Source organism: Bombyx mori, chromosome 23 (assembly GCF_030269925.1).
Source record: "Bombyx mori chromosome 23, ASM3026992v2".
In the NCBI taxonomy this organism is placed as follows: domain Eukaryota; kingdom Metazoa; phylum Arthropoda; class Insecta; order Lepidoptera; family Bombycidae; genus Bombyx; species Bombyx mori.
The window spans coordinates 10,561,300-10,577,216 of NC_085129.1; the positions used below are offsets into that span (position 1 = coordinate 10,561,300).

At 35.8% G+C, this 15,917-nt stretch overlaps 1 protein-coding gene across 1 annotated transcript in view; it reads left to right on the forward strand.

Moving 5' to 3' along the window:
- Nucleotides 1–250: 250 nt before the first annotated feature.
- Nucleotides 251–15,917, forward strand: part of LOC101736691 (transcription factor collier) — a gene marked incomplete at its 5' end in the record, with an annotated part of 64,808 nt that continues 49,141 nt past the window's right edge. Inside the window, 5 exons of the mRNA XM_012695865.4 lie at nt 251–434; nt 1,665–1,803; nt 10,173–10,329; nt 12,225–12,288; nt 12,790–12,845. Coding sequence (XP_012551319.3) covers nt 251–434; nt 1,665–1,803; nt 10,173–10,329; nt 12,225–12,288; nt 12,790–12,845 — 600 coding nt within the window. The remainder of the gene's footprint in view (nt 435–1,664; nt 1,804–10,172; nt 10,330–12,224; nt 12,289–12,789; nt 12,846–15,917) is intronic.

Below are 15,917 nucleotides of genomic sequence, written 5' to 3' on the forward strand. Positions count from 1 at the left end.
ACGCAATCCCCTAACGCACGTACGATAACACAGAGCCGTCTACTGGCCCTTTGCCTACCCAAAAGATATTTCAATTTTTTCACATCTCAGAAACTAAAGTGTCTAGATTTAAAATTGTGCTCTCAAAATTCTTTTGTGTCGATTTTTCTATGATGCAACATCGGTTTTATTTTATTTTAAGAACGAGTGCTTTCGTTTGAATTTCGAGCGTAATTTGCTATTGGAGGTCGCGATTTTTCGGTAACGTTCGCTTCTTTCCGGGGGTGTTCGTACGCTCTCGGGTGACACGGGGCGCTTGTCGTGGTCCGAGATTCGGTCGGACGAGTTAAACGCGGCGGCGGGCGGGTACACGGGCTCGCCGTGGCCGCCGCTCGAGCTCGACCCCGTGGGATGGGGTCGGAAACTATATCCATCAGGAACGCCAAGATCCTCAGGTACGTCTAAATTTTCAATTCCATTTTTTTTTATAATTTTTAAAACCATAAAACGAGTTACGAACTTTAAAACCTCTTTAATAATTTCTCACAATTGATTTCAAACTTTTTTCCTATTTTATTAATAGAATTCCAAAAAAGTGCCTAATAAAGTAAGGAATTTGAGTGCAATAATATTTTTTATTTAATCTCGATTTAAAGTGAACTTGAAATAAGTGTCTAGAGAAAGATAATGTTAATGATGCAAGGAAGCAATTATCACAAACAAAGACACATATCTACGACGCTACGAATCGTCGACAGCCGTACTACGCTGCGAATCGTCGACGGCCGGCTACGGCGTAGCATAATAAATGAGCGCCAGTTGTTGTTGCAATAAATTAAAACAACGTCTGATTATATCTCGGAAAATGTTGTAACATAAATTTATTTTTTAAAATAAACTTTTCTTAGATATTTCTATAAAATATATTATGTAGATTGCTTGCTCCTTTAAAAGTTTTTGGTTGTTACTGAGAGTTTAATATTTTACTATCTCTCTGTACATTTGGTTGTAATAATAAATAAAAGTTAGTAAAATAAATTTCCAACTTTACAAAAAATTATAAAAGTTACTGATATACATTTATTCTTTCAATAACATGAGTCAATATTGTGAAATGAGTAAAACGCTGTTTTATTAGACATACATACATTATCAAGTAACATTATTCGCATTAAACATTAAATTAATATGCTTTGATATTAATCTGGAGAACTATAATATAAATTCTGTCTACAATTATTCATTTACAAGTTAATATACAATAACTAAAGTTGATTCTCGTTCAGAAGTTGTGACGTGCATATGTATGAATAAAAAATATTATTCATTTAATTTATTAAAAGCTACATTTTGGTTTTTCGTTAAACTTACTTCAAACATCTAAAATTAACAGACAAGAGGAGATATTACTCGCATTTTATGTGTGTATTTAATATTTTCATTGATTTGGTACAAAATCTCTTAGTACTATAAGGTTATTTCTTAAAATGCCTTCGATTTCCATAAATTTTTCATACCAACAATTTAAAGTAGCGGTGACCGTTTGCAAAAATTAAGCGATAGCCATCTTATCGTAATTAATATTCCCGTCTACATAGTTATAGGAGACGGGAACGAAGAGCTGATTTAGAATATAAATAGACTTTACTCTTTACCCTTTTTGTTAAGTGTTCATGTACTTACAGGCGGACTGATGTTCGGGCTCCACCACCAGGAGGCGGCTGGTGGTCTCCATGCCCAACCTCGAGGACCCGTCACCTCTCTCAAAGAAGAACCGCTTACACGAGCATGGATGACTCCGAGTTCCTTAGTTGATAATACGAAGTAAGTATTGTACTAACAATAAAATTTATTTTGGGCACCTTCTGAATATTTCATCCATTGAATTGACTTTAAACACTACATTTGACTTTGACATATACATACAGATTTTAAAATTGGAATAAGACGATTGGAATAAGATAGATGGTATTTGGAGCCTGTTTGTTCTTTTCGCGTATGCGTTTCGGACATCCCTGAAACAGTAGATTTTATTTCTAATACACACAAAAGCGATAAGTCGTCAAGTCTGCCAAAATTTACAAGTCAAAGTACTAGTGACAGAGTTTATCGGGAATAATTATGGGCAGGTATCTCAATTATATCCATTGCTATTTGGTAAAGTATCTTGTGGCTTCGAAGTAATATATCAAGGTTGGTGGCATTTACTTTATAATATCAATGGGTAACAATAAAATACCAATAAAATACCCTTTTTTAACGCTAATCCGACTATCTATCCTAAAGAAAAGTTTCAAAATACTGTACTGTCAGTAAATATTTATGAACTCAATCAACTTTTTTTTATTGCATAGATGTTTGAACGAGCTCACAGCCCACCTGGTGTTAAGTGGTTACCGGAGCACGTAGACATAAATACCGCCACCCACCTTGAGATATGAGTTCTAAGGTCTCAGTATAGCTACAACAGTTACCTCACCCTACAAACCGAAACACATTACTGCTTCACGGCAGAACTAGGCAGGTTCTTTCACAACACAAAATATCACAAATGTCCAATCCCTATAAAAATATTATTTGTATACCACTTACGCACACTAATACCATTAGCGACAAAGTCTATAAACGAGCAACTGTTGATACAGTTTTGATACGCAGCCAGTGGTCGAAAAGAGCAACACACTAAGCTTATTACGGATAACTAAATTGTATTAGGCGGCGTTCGGTAAACTCAGCAAACCGATACAAATGTACGCCGGGCTCATACCGAATAACCGAACGGGATTAAGTTTTGAACCGCGCTGACTGTGTCGGATGCGGGCGTGGACCAATTTTTATTTATCGAATACTTATGTTATCGAAATGGCTCTGCTAAAAGCGCGATCATGAGAACCATGTGTAGTCCCGTAGGTTTGGTAGCGGAAAATTAGCTGGCTTAGAGATTTCAAAACATCTTTCAGCGCCGGAACTCTACATTTATTGGTAGTACATCATGATGTGAGCCGATACTGGTTAGATGTCATTATTCTAGTTAGTCTTGCTGCGAAACAGAGTGGGAATGCCGTTATCCAATATTGAGGCTTCGGCCTCACGTTTTAGGGTGGCGTTTACATTGTCTTTTCTCTATGAAGTTAGATATTTGTTCAATCATTTTTTTAAATTTATTAGTGGTAAGATATATCGTGAAGTTGCTTCCATTATCGTCGTTATTTTAAAGCAATCATGCGTTCCGGATTGGAGAATAGTATTTTAAATTCTATAATTTTTTTAAATAAGTAGAATTGTTTTGATAACTAAGAATATCTACTCAATGGTAGACAGCGGCTTGGCTCTGCCCCTGCCATTCCTCACGTTCATGAGCGACGGTAACTGCTTACCATCAAATGGGCCGTACGTTCGTCTGCCTAAAAGGCAATAAATAATACTACCACCCTGTCTATTTACCACCACCCTGTCTATTTTTGCCGTGAAGCAGTAATGCGTTTCGGTTTGAAGGGCAGGGCAGCCGTTGTAACTGTACTGAGACCTTAGAACTTATATCTCAAGGTGGGTGGCGCATTTACGTTGTAGAAGTCTATGGGCTCCAGTAACCACTTAACGCCAGGTGGGCTGTGAGCTCGTCCACCCATCTATGTAATAAAAATAATAATAATAACAATACACTTGAACCTCTTATCTCATTTTTATTCGTAAACTAATAGTACCTACCAATTGGATCGAGCTGCTATGTTAAATGACGTTGAAATACCTAGTAGGTAGAATTCAAGACACAATTGACTTGTAGGTGTGTTTACTTCATATAAAAATTAGGGTTTTATTTGATGTAAGATGATTAATAATATTTTTTAATCAAAGATGTACCTTTCTGTGTGAAGCTGTCATATTATTTAGAAAGGGCTCTTTATTAGAAACTTCTTTAAAATAGAAGATTTTAGTCATTATTAATGGTGTTATTAAAAAAATGGAATTTTTAAGTTTAGGCTGAATATTTTCTTAGATTCACTGCGAGTCTGTAGTTCAATGTTGGATCAGATGCCAATATTTCTGCAGCGAATAGGCATAAAAGTGTGAAAAAGTGTGAAAAGGCGTAAAGGTGTGTGATTAATAAGCGTATTTACTACCGTTAGGGAGTTTTTGAGTGTGGTGTGTATTACCGCATGGGCTATTTCTGCGGCGAAACATTCGCAGTCCAACAGGGTATATTTTGTAAACACACAGGGTTTTTTATTTAAAACAAAGTGAGACGCGAACACATTTGTCTATTCACGGTTGTAAAAAAAAAGGAGGTGTGGTGTCGCGGGACACCGGATAGGAACGAAGTTCCTTATCATAAAAATATTAATTTTAAGTTCTATTCGAGGTATTAAGTTAATAATTATTCGGGTATACATTTCTTATTATGATTTTTTTATTGATATAAAAATAAATTAAAAAACTATTTATACTTTACCAAGTTATCAACTTTATTTTATCCACAATGATTTATAAAAAATATATAATAAAAAAATATGTTATTTTTTGTACGTTATTACAAAGTTAAGTCGTACATTGTGTGCATTACTAATTTATACGTTATCACAAATTTAAGCCGTACACTGTGTGCATTACTAATAAAAATCTTACGTTACGGACGTTTTTTCTCGGTTAGGGTACCCCGCATCGTCCCATAAGGAACTTCGTTCCAAAAAAAAGTATTATCTACGAAAACCAGCAGGAAGTACAAACGAATAAAATGTCTTTGTACATCGTAAACTATACTTCGGGATATGTTTATCTGGTCAAAGTATCTAGAATGCTCCAGGAACATTGCATTTGCCAAATTGCACAGCACTGACCGAGCATAATGACGATAACACAACGCGGGCATCCAATCAGGGACGAGCGAATTCCGCTCGCCCGATAATGAACCGGTCTATAACAAGTGCGTATTCATAAGCGGAAGGGGCGTCATAAATCGTCCGACACGGGGGCTAGCGCAGCAACAATTGTGTGCATCACTGTACTTGTCGAATTAAATTTAAAATAATTGTGTATTTTTTTTTCAATGACTGTACACGTTTAAGTTTTTGAATATTTGGTGAGGATTGTTTTGTATTATGAGATTAGACGAGTATTTATGGGAGTCCATAGACCACATAGCGAATTGAGTCGCTTATCTTCCAGAACGAGATATTTTGTAGCGGAAATGTGCACGATACCTAAAGGTGGGAGTTCGCAATATGACCTCCAGCACTGTAGGAACAGTATTCATTTATGGATTTGATTTTCTTATGTAACTTTATTCTTTCGTGGTGGAAGTTATTCGTGACTATAGTAGATACAACAGGTAAATACCATCGCTATTCTATCTATATCTACCACGAAGCAGTTATACGTACAATTGGGTCTTAGACCTCATTTCTCAAAGTGGGAGGTGGCGTTAATTAATAGTCATATTTATGGACACAAGCAAAAGTAACCCCTTAAGTCCAGACGAGAGCTTGATTACTTATATGCAATAATTAAAAAAGTTGAAATAACTTCATTGGTTATAGCGTGATTAAAATAATAGTAGCAATCATTGATAAGTACTTGAATTTATGTAATTGTTACTTTAAACATCATACTGTCTTTTGAACTCAGCTCAGTCATTACAGTGAATATATGTACTTCTTAACTTTTTAATGCATCTACAGAGTAACATACTAAACTAAAATGGGGTGGCTTCAGGGATAATGACAAACCTCGTCGACTATATTATTCGGAGTTTGCGTTATACATCTTTCTGTCGTCACTGATGACCTGCCTATTAACATTATGTCGCTTTGACCCTTTAATCGTTTTGGAAAATATTAACAATGTCGTTATTACGATAACGTTCATGGGTAAAATTACTAAATGGTGTTCTGAATATCCTATTTCATTTTATTAATATTAAAGTACTAGCTGACCCGCAGACTTCGTAGTGGCTCAATCGATAAATAAAATACATAAACATTTGTATAAAATAAACTTAAAACAACACATCACGCGTCAAACGGAAAACAAAAGTGTTATTTTTATTTAATTCCGGGAATTTTCATATTTATCTACCTTTTAAACCTTCTCTAGACTTCCACAAATAATTCAAGACCAAAATTAGCCAAATCTTCTATCTCAATAAATTAGCTATCCTTATAACAAAGACTTGAATCGTAATGATCATTTAGATTAATAGTTGATCCAACCGTTATCACGGACAAAATCCGTGTGGTCGCTACCCATATGCTTATATATTTTAATTAATCAAATTCTCTTAATAAAAAGTACTTCAAATAAATTAAAGAGCAAACAGATAAACACTTGAATCGTTCAAACATCAACTAGGGTCGAAATACACTCACAATGATTCGGTCCCACTCAGTGAATCTCAATAGCGGAGTGTGTGAGCAGGAAGGAGTGTTTGGTAAAAGTGCGGTTTGGATCTCTTAGTAAAAAGCGACAGATGTGGTACACAGCTCAGCTCTGCACTCCGTGAACACAATGCGCACTAATTCCTGATGGTAAACATCAATATATCATAAATACACCGTACCAAATGGTGTTACGCAAATGATGTTAGGTATACAATTGTTTATTAAGTAACATAGAAGTATTTTTTTTTTTTTTTCGATCTTAATGTTATCATTTTCTTGATGTTGCTCGCTTAACTATTAAGGTGGAAGCTGGTGGAAGCAAGTTTAGTAAAATCGTTTATTTTGCAAGCTATACGTGGCCAGATAGATAAGGTGCCCGAAGTATTTGTAATCTCATGCATTTGGTGATAAGCGATTACTAGAGCCTATTTTTATTACTACGTCAACTCATCAAGATGTTTACTTTAAAAAAAAATCTACCTATTTGCTGGCTGCCTAAGGGTCTATTTCAGCTACCCCCGGACAGGTAGGTGAGCTCACGGGCTTAATCTGAGAGAATTTACTAACACTAGCCCCAGCAGTGCTTCGCAGAATTTACCACCGGAATCGCGAGCCACTGAGAAGATTCGGCGAGAAACACAGTAGACTGTAGTTATGGGATTTAGTTAAACTATTACGTCGCATCAAGAGATAGATATCTAGAAGAGGTGGTTTAGACAAAATGCATATTTAAGTTAAATAGCACCCGCATGACCTATACTCGTAAAACTCAAAAAAAATAGGGTTCCGATATTGTAAAAAAAATATTTAAAAACCCAAAGACTGACAAAACGAAATCGATACGTGAGTGAGAAAATCCCTGCAGCCTAATCGCAAGCGTTCCGCTGAAACTGGTTGCGATAAATAAAACAATGGAGTGTCGCTCGCGAGAGTATAAAATGGCAATCGCGAAACCAATTTGTTTACGCAAATTCTGCAGCGGGGAGAGATGAATGGGCAACCATAGCGTAATACGCTCCTGGCCGGGTAATGTTCTGTAGTGCTTGCAACGATTTTATCGACATCGAGAGCTGTGTCGAAGATAATAACCTAAACACAAGAATAATTGAACAAGACTCATAAGATTCAATTAAGAAATTGTTGCGAAATAGATTTAAGGTAATTATTATATTTATTTGTTAATGCGGTAACTTTATAGTTCGATTCGTTCTTTATCTTTCGAAAGCGAATTTACATAAATTAAACTTAACTGCAAATAATTTAAGCACCCAAGTAATGCACGATAAGTATCAATTTTCGTTGCAAAAGGCACGTACTTAATACAAATTACGACACAGGCAAGATTTATGTAATAAAAATTCGCAAAATATATTTTGTTGGATAGCGGTAGTCTGAGGGACTAAAAGCTGACACGGCTAGGCATCCTGACTATATCTATTCTCAATTCCGGTGTGAAGGATAGGTCAGCTAATTCACAAAACAATACAGGCCCCGACCTCAAGGTGGGTGGCGGTTCCACATTGTGGTGTCAAAGAGCATCGCCAATACAAAACAACAACAAAAAAACATGAAGTAGGCACCCATATTGGAAATATTTTTGCATCGATATATTGATTGCTAGTATTGATGACAAATATAGAAATACTGTTTTTCTAATTTTAATGTTAAAGCATTGGTGTTAAAAGAGAAAATGGCATAGCAATGGTTAAAGCAATCCAGCCGCGTGTCAATATCGACGCGTGTGGTGCTATTCGTTTATCATCACCTAATTTGCGTGAACCTTTAAATATCGGTCCCACATTTACAACAATTGTTACAACTGTTGTTTTTATTATATTATCCATTAGAATTGTTAAACAAGAAAAACTTTTAGTAATATTTTTTTAAGTTGTCTCGTTTCTTAGATAATTTTACGGTTGTCATTTATTTCTAATATTTCTATTTTTGTGATCATTGTCAACGTTTACAGTACGGGATATGAAACTTTTGTTAAGAAGAATGAATGCAAAAGTAGTGACTTGCAAAATGTCTTTCCCCTTTTAGCAACATAACCTTGTAATGACGTTAAAGGGATTATGATAGGTTCTTTTGTTTATTCAAACTTGCGGTTTTAAATAGAAGAATCGTTTACTGGGTATTGTGTAAGTTTGTCAGAAGTCATTGGTTAATTTACGACTTCCCTTTTCATAATTTTTGTAGCTTATATTAAAAATTAGCTGTTGTCTCTGGTAACCCCTTCCTTTGTGGCGCACGTTGCTTCAGTTTTGGTGTGAAAAATTAGGGATTGGTAACGCTTTAAATCTGCATCTTACATTAACATCGTCGAGCGGTGAATAATCTTCGGTGCTGTGTAAAAGTCGTTTGCCTTTATCGATTGTTTGAAAAACTAGAGAGCATAAAGTAACAATACAGTCGCATGCTTATTTTGGAATTTCTGCGGTTTTTCATTTGAGATCTACAGATTTATCGGAATCCCTTAACTTTGCATAGAGCACTTAACGCAGATAAAAATACCATATTTGCAAATAAATACATATACAATTTTCAGGGAACTGACTTCAATGGCGAAATGGTAATATGATTACTTTTTTTTATAAAGTTAATATGTCATAGTTTTTCTCCGGTTCCAGTGAGTCGTAGATACAATTAACTTTTACTTAGACTTTTGCAGTTCAATTTTCGCATTTATTACTTTTATTACACTATTTCCGCTACCAAATATCGACGAATAGCACCCTAAGCTGGCGTAAACACGATTACTAGTGTAGGGTTGGAAAAGTCAGAAATAAGAGAAAATTTGCACTGTCAGTAAATCAGTTTGATAAGCTAGAAATGTAAGGTTTCGAGGGCTCATTAAAAATCATACTCATACTTATGTTGAGTTAATATCAGATTACTTACTTACTTCGTCAGCTGATTTTATTCTACGTTCTGTTAATATACATAAATCAGATAGATATCACCACCTTGTTTACTAAGATCGAAGTCTTAATTCAAGGCTTTATAACGGCTGTCCCAGCTTTCAAAATATGCCAGTTATTTCCAGTTCATAAACCCACTGCTGTTCTTTATAAACGTGCTCAAATATCAGAAAGTTTTGAAATCGACTGTAATTTTTAGGGGCGTTAAACTTTACATTTACATTTTTACATAGAACTTTTTTCTAGGTGAAAATATTTTCTTGATAGTTTGTAACCCACTGTTTCTAATCTGGTCCCATTTATGTTTTACCAACATCTGACCAGTAGATTTTTGAGTCATCCATTAGTGCAAATTTACTCCGACCACAATGCTGATACAATATGTTATTCTATTGAAGTCGCTGTTATTTTTGGAACGAAGTTCCTTATGGGACGATGCGGTGGGGTCCCTAACCGGAAAAAAACGTCCGTAAAGTAAGATTTTTATTAGTAATGCACACAGTGTACGACTTAACTTTGTAAAAACGCATTAATTAGTAATGCACACAATGTACGACTTAACTTTGTAATAACATACAAAATATAACAAATTATTTTATCATTCATTGACCACGATCTCAGAGCGTTCGTTTGCGCAATACACTAAATTTTATGCAAACAACCGTGAATGAAGTGTACCGCAATAAGTTTGCACGTTACCGGATGACCGTGAATTGTTGCGAGACCTCCACTTTTATTTTCTTTATACCTCGAATAGAACTTTAAATTAATATTTTTATAATAAGGAACTTCGTTCCTATCCGGTGTACACTACACATCTATTATTAAAATTTTGTGTTGTTAGGTATTTATTTTCCTTAAATTCTACAGTATGTGCGTGTGTTTGTTTCGTTCGCAGTAGCGTGGGCGTTGGGCGTGCGCATTTCGAGAAGCAACCGCCTAGCAACCTGCGCAAGAGCAACTTCTTCCATTTCGTCGTAGCATTGTACGATCGCGCCGGGCAACCGGTCGAGATTGAACGGACAGCGTTCATAGGCTTCATTGAAAAGGACCAGGTATGAACATCCAAATAATAGCTAGTACTAGTAATAGTCAAATAATAGTGATCCGTACTACGTATTTGCTACAATTCAACGGGATTGTAGTATCGAAAAATATAAGATACCATTGTGCTCTTCGATATTTTTGTTGACTCGTGTATCTGGAATATTTTATCTGACGTACTTAGACGAGCATCTGATATGATTAAAGTGTAACAACTTAAAAACCTTCCAGGATATAATGCTATAGGAACAAACTAAATTAATTACCTTGATAAAATTCCAAATTGAACACAAAATTGTTTTATGAATTGATCATGACTTGGCGTTACGATTTAAACAGTTTAAATTGTCAAGCTAATTTTAGAGACATTAAATTCCTTTCAATACTTACGTATTATTATTTGTTATTTTATCAATTCGGAATATCAAAATTTGAATCAGAGAGAGTCATCAATCAGGATCGGCGTGACATGATGTCTATTGTATGCACTGAACCTATTTACATATTGCGCGTTGGTGGCATGTGTTAAATATATCGAGTTCCCTGTTTGTTCTTTAAATACATACATTTTACTAGAAATGATTTTCATTGGCATATTATTTGTGTTTAGTTGTACAAAACACGTGTTAATGTATTTTGACATGAAAACAATGTTAAGGCCAAATCTCTACAAATTTGACCTGCCCATTTAGTTTAATGAGAAACACATGAATTATGTTGTATATTTGGCATTGGTACATTTAACAATATTTTTCATTGGACACTAAAACGTATTTATGGTATAAATAATAAATTCGTCAATAATGGCAAATTAATTGTTAGAAATATAAAATTTAACCAATACAACAATTTTGATTGTGTGGTGTCGCTCTAGACTGGTATTATCTCATCTATTCACATGGGTGTCGTAAAGGGGGCCTGTGAATTCATAGAAGAAGAGCAGCGTTCTTTGAGTGTCATACTAGCATACTGCCACCGCCAATCCGTACCCACCTAGACGTGTTATTGTGAGCTAGCACGTGTCGATAGTACCATTCTGCCCATTAAGGGGAGATCGCCATATACAATATAACTGAGACATTAGTCTCGTACTTCCAGGCGCATTCACATTGTGATGTCCACGGGCTCCGGTTACCACTTTACAACAGGAGGGCTTTACAACAATTCGTAATGGCATTAAGCAAACAAACACAGACCGGTGTTCAGATATTGATTGTTTATAAATTTGTTAAATGTTTATAATTAGGTTTATTAATCAATACAATAAAAAAATTTAGGAAATATATTCCTTTGCTGTTGTTTAATAACACGAAGGGTATTTAAATAAGAAAACTCACGTCGAGCGGACTATGTCGCCAGAGCGCTTTCACACATCTTGTTTGGTGGCAAATACGAGCGTATTAATTATTCACGTTTGTAAACGTTCCACGCGTTCAGCTTACGTTTTTAGCTGTACGTGTGTCACGCTCTTTATTGTGTACTGTTCAGATAGAGCATCAAACATTGTAATTTTTTATACACATTCTACTAATATTATAAAAGCGAAAGTTTGTAAGAAAATAACTCAATGGATTTTGATGAAACTTTACAATAATATAGCTGATACAATATAATAACACAAAGACTATAATTTATAAAGATATAGTTTGAATTACTCAAAATATAACGAGAAGTGTAAAGTAAGTAGGAAAAAATCTGCCGTCATATTCAATAATAAGTTAAATGTTCCCGAAGCAAAGCAAGGGCGGGTCGCCAGTATACAATGTTTTTATATATATTATATATATATATTGTTAATTAACTTTCTCTTTTAAATTAAATGTTAAGTAAGTCTGATCATAACAAATAGATTAGAGTAAGATTTGAGACCGCTATATTTTTTAGTACAAGATTATTTTTGTTGCAGGAGCCTGAAGGTCAGAAAACAAATAATGGCATACAATATAGACTGCAATTACTTTACGCTAATGGTATGTATTATGCTGTTTTGGAAAATTCAAATTTGCTTTATTTTAAATTGTTATTTCTTAATATTCCTGTCAAGAACTAACTTTTCACCAGAATCATATTTTCAATTTGTATTTTTAACTCTAAGTTCTGGTCTTTGTCACCATAATTATACCACGAAGTCCATCATCCGAAACGCGTTGCACTATTCGTTGAATTGTACAAACAATAATGGCCTCTATATTTATTGCGTTAAAGCCTTCGATTCCTATCAAACGTTCTTCATCTTGTATTCAACGGACGATGACAACGTTATAGAAGCGATAGTTGCACAGTAAATATTTGCCGTCTTGCCTTCAGCGAGGATAATGGCAAATCGACACAGAGTACAAGGTCCTGATATATGAATCTCTGATAGCCACTAAGCTATACGATCTGTGTGTGTGATTTTCTTTTGTAGTTATTTAGAGTTGTCAAAAAAGATGATGAAACTGAATTTAAAAAAAAAGTATGTTTTATTTCAGGTATTAGACAAGAACAGGATATTTTCGTCCGTCTCATCGATTCGGTAACGAAGCAGGTAAGTTTCAAGTGCATTTTATAATACACATGGGCAACGGCATGCGGTCCACGTGATGATAAGTAGTGACCGTCGCCTGTGAGCAGTGCTATTGCCAGGGATACAGTCAAGCCGGTGCATATCGCCTAGGACTTCTTTCAGACTTCAGTTGAAGATAGGTAGAGCACTTAGCAAACACCGTGGACGGGCGAGTCCATTCCAGAGCGGATGACAAAAATGATCACACCGTTTATCAAAGCTATTTATAGGAAATTGACCTCTGAGGCATTAAAAAACCACAATAAATCTTTATTTTTAATCATCGCTCATCAAATATACTATATTAGTACCTCCTGTTACAATCGCAAATACAAGGGAACATGGATATAGAAAGTCATCACCCATTACGGCCCTACCGAACCGTCGTCAAAGAATCCCTCCGACGACCACGTGACCAGCACGCGACAGATTGTCATCGGCGTCGTCCGATTAGGCGTAATCCCCACGCCCCTTGGTCAATGCAATTGCATTGCGTTCGGAACAATAATTATCATTATCTCTTGTTACAATTTTACTCTCACTTCACAATTGGCGGGTGTCGGTTTAAGATTTTGATCGACACTTTAGAAAGGGTTAGGCCTTTTGATAAATTGTCAGTCTTTTGATAAAGCGCGAGTTGTTCAGTTGATTTGAAATAGGATCACGGATTATACTTTCAATAACAATGTACTATCCGTAATTATCTGAATTATTTGGTGAAATTTTATTTGTCGTATTCAATACATCTCTAAACATAAAATTTGTATTTTTTTTTGGCACTTTCCAAAATCATCGCTGGCTTAGAAAATCTAAATAGAACAGTCTAGTGGCTTTGGATAACTGTGAGTTAAACTTTCAAATTGCCAAAGCAATAATAATATCGTCAATATTTTTTAGCTATACTATTTTACATATATGTAGTTTTAATTACTGCTAGTAGGACCTTTTGTGAGTCCGCACGGGTAGGTACCACCACCCTGCCTATTTCTGCCGTGAAGAAGTAATGCATTTCGGTTTGAAGGGTGGGGTAGCCGTTGTAACTAATCTGAGACCTTAGAGATCATATTTCAAGGAGGGTGGCGGCATTTACGTTGTAGATGTCAATGGGCTCCAGTAACCATTTAACACCAGGTGGGCTGTGAGCTCGTCCATACATCTAAGCAATAAAAAAAATTCAGATGGGCAGTTCAACTTACGGCCCGTCCGATGTAGTAATTAGAAACCGTAGACATGAAGCCCAGTGACCTTGAGTTATTACTTAATTACTTACATTACAATACTAAACAGGATTAAACCTACTCCTACAAGCTTGTGTTTGCCTGCAAATGACTTCGTATCACTGGCCGAATCAACAGTCGAAACAAACTTGTCTGAATCAAAATTATCTTATACATTTAAACGAGCAATTCTTGTATACACTTATATAACTAGTCAGGTCATAAGTATTGTCACACAGTAAAAACTTTTCTTTTAGAATGCTGGCCACAAAAAAGTTTATTGAATTCGAATTTCGAATTGTTCATGAAAATAAAAATGTATACTTTTAGAATTTTTACTCATTTTTAAATATGGAGTGGACGCTTAAAGAAGACCGTGTTGCAGTTATTGCGTTGCATCGTTGCGGTTACGCGCCAATTCAAATTTTTAACATACTGAAAAATTTGAATATAACCAAAAGATTCGTTTATCGTACCATCAAATGATACAATGAAGACTCTAGTGTAGATGACAGGTCAAGAAGTGGTCGCCCTCGGTCTGTTAGGACTCCAGCAGTGATAAAAGCTGTGAAGGCGCGAATTCAAAGAAATCCCAAACGTAAGCAGAAACTGTTGGCCCTTCAGATGGGGTTAAGCAGAACCACGGTGAAAAGGGTGTTAAATGAAGACTTAGGGCTTCGGGCATATCGAAGAAAAACAGGACATCGTTTGAATGCTCGTCTAATGGACCTGAGACTGAAGAGATGCCGCGCTTTGTTGAAGCGGTACGCGGGAAAAAAAATCGGGAAATTCTTTTTTCGGATGAAAAAATTTTTACCGTAGAAGAGAGCTACAACAAACAAAATGATAAGGTGTACGCACACAGTAGTGAAGAAGCGAGCAACCGTATTCCGCGTGTCCAACGAGGTCATTTTCCATCCTCGCTCATGGTATGGTTGGGAGTTTCTTATTGGGGCTTAACAGAGGTACATTTTTGTGAAAAAGGTGTAAAAACGAATGCAGTTGTGTATCAAAATACAGTCCTGACGAACCTTGTGGAACCTGTTTCTCATACCATGTTCAATAACAGGCACTGGGTATTCCAACAAGATTCGGCGCCAGCTCATAGAGCGAAGAGCACACAAGACTGGCTGGCGGCGCGTGAAATCGACTTCATCCGGCACGAAGACTGGCCCTCCTCCAGTCCAGATTTGAATCCGTTAGATCAGAAGATATGGCAACACTTGGAGGAAAAGGCGTGCTCAAAGCCTCATCCCAATTTGGAGTCACTCAAGATATCCTTGATTAAGGCAGCCGCCGATATTGACATGGACCTCGTTCGTGCTGCGATAGACGACTGGCCGCGCAGATTGAAGGCCTGTATTCAAAATCACGGAGGTCATTTTGAATAAACTTTAGTGTCATAAGAATCTATGTTTGTTAAGTTCATTTCGGTATATGAATGGTTACATAATGAATAAACTTGTTTCAATTATTTTACATTAAACATGTGACAGAATTTATGACCTGACTAGGTACATATAATCTGAATCTCGGAAACGGCTCCAACGATTTTCATAAAATTTAGTGTACAGGGGATTTCGGAGGCGATAAATCGATCTAGCTACGATTTATTTTCAGAAGATGTTGTTTTATTCGTGTTTTCAATAATCAACTTTTCCCGACATCTATTGGCGAATAATAATACAATTTTTCTTCAACTAACCGCTTTAAAGACACAACAAGATGGCATTACCAAAAAAAAAAAAAAAAACGAGCAAAGCTCGGTCATCATCTAGTGCAAATAAAAGTGTAATACAAACCTTCGAACGTTTTCGAATTGAAGAAAACTAATTAC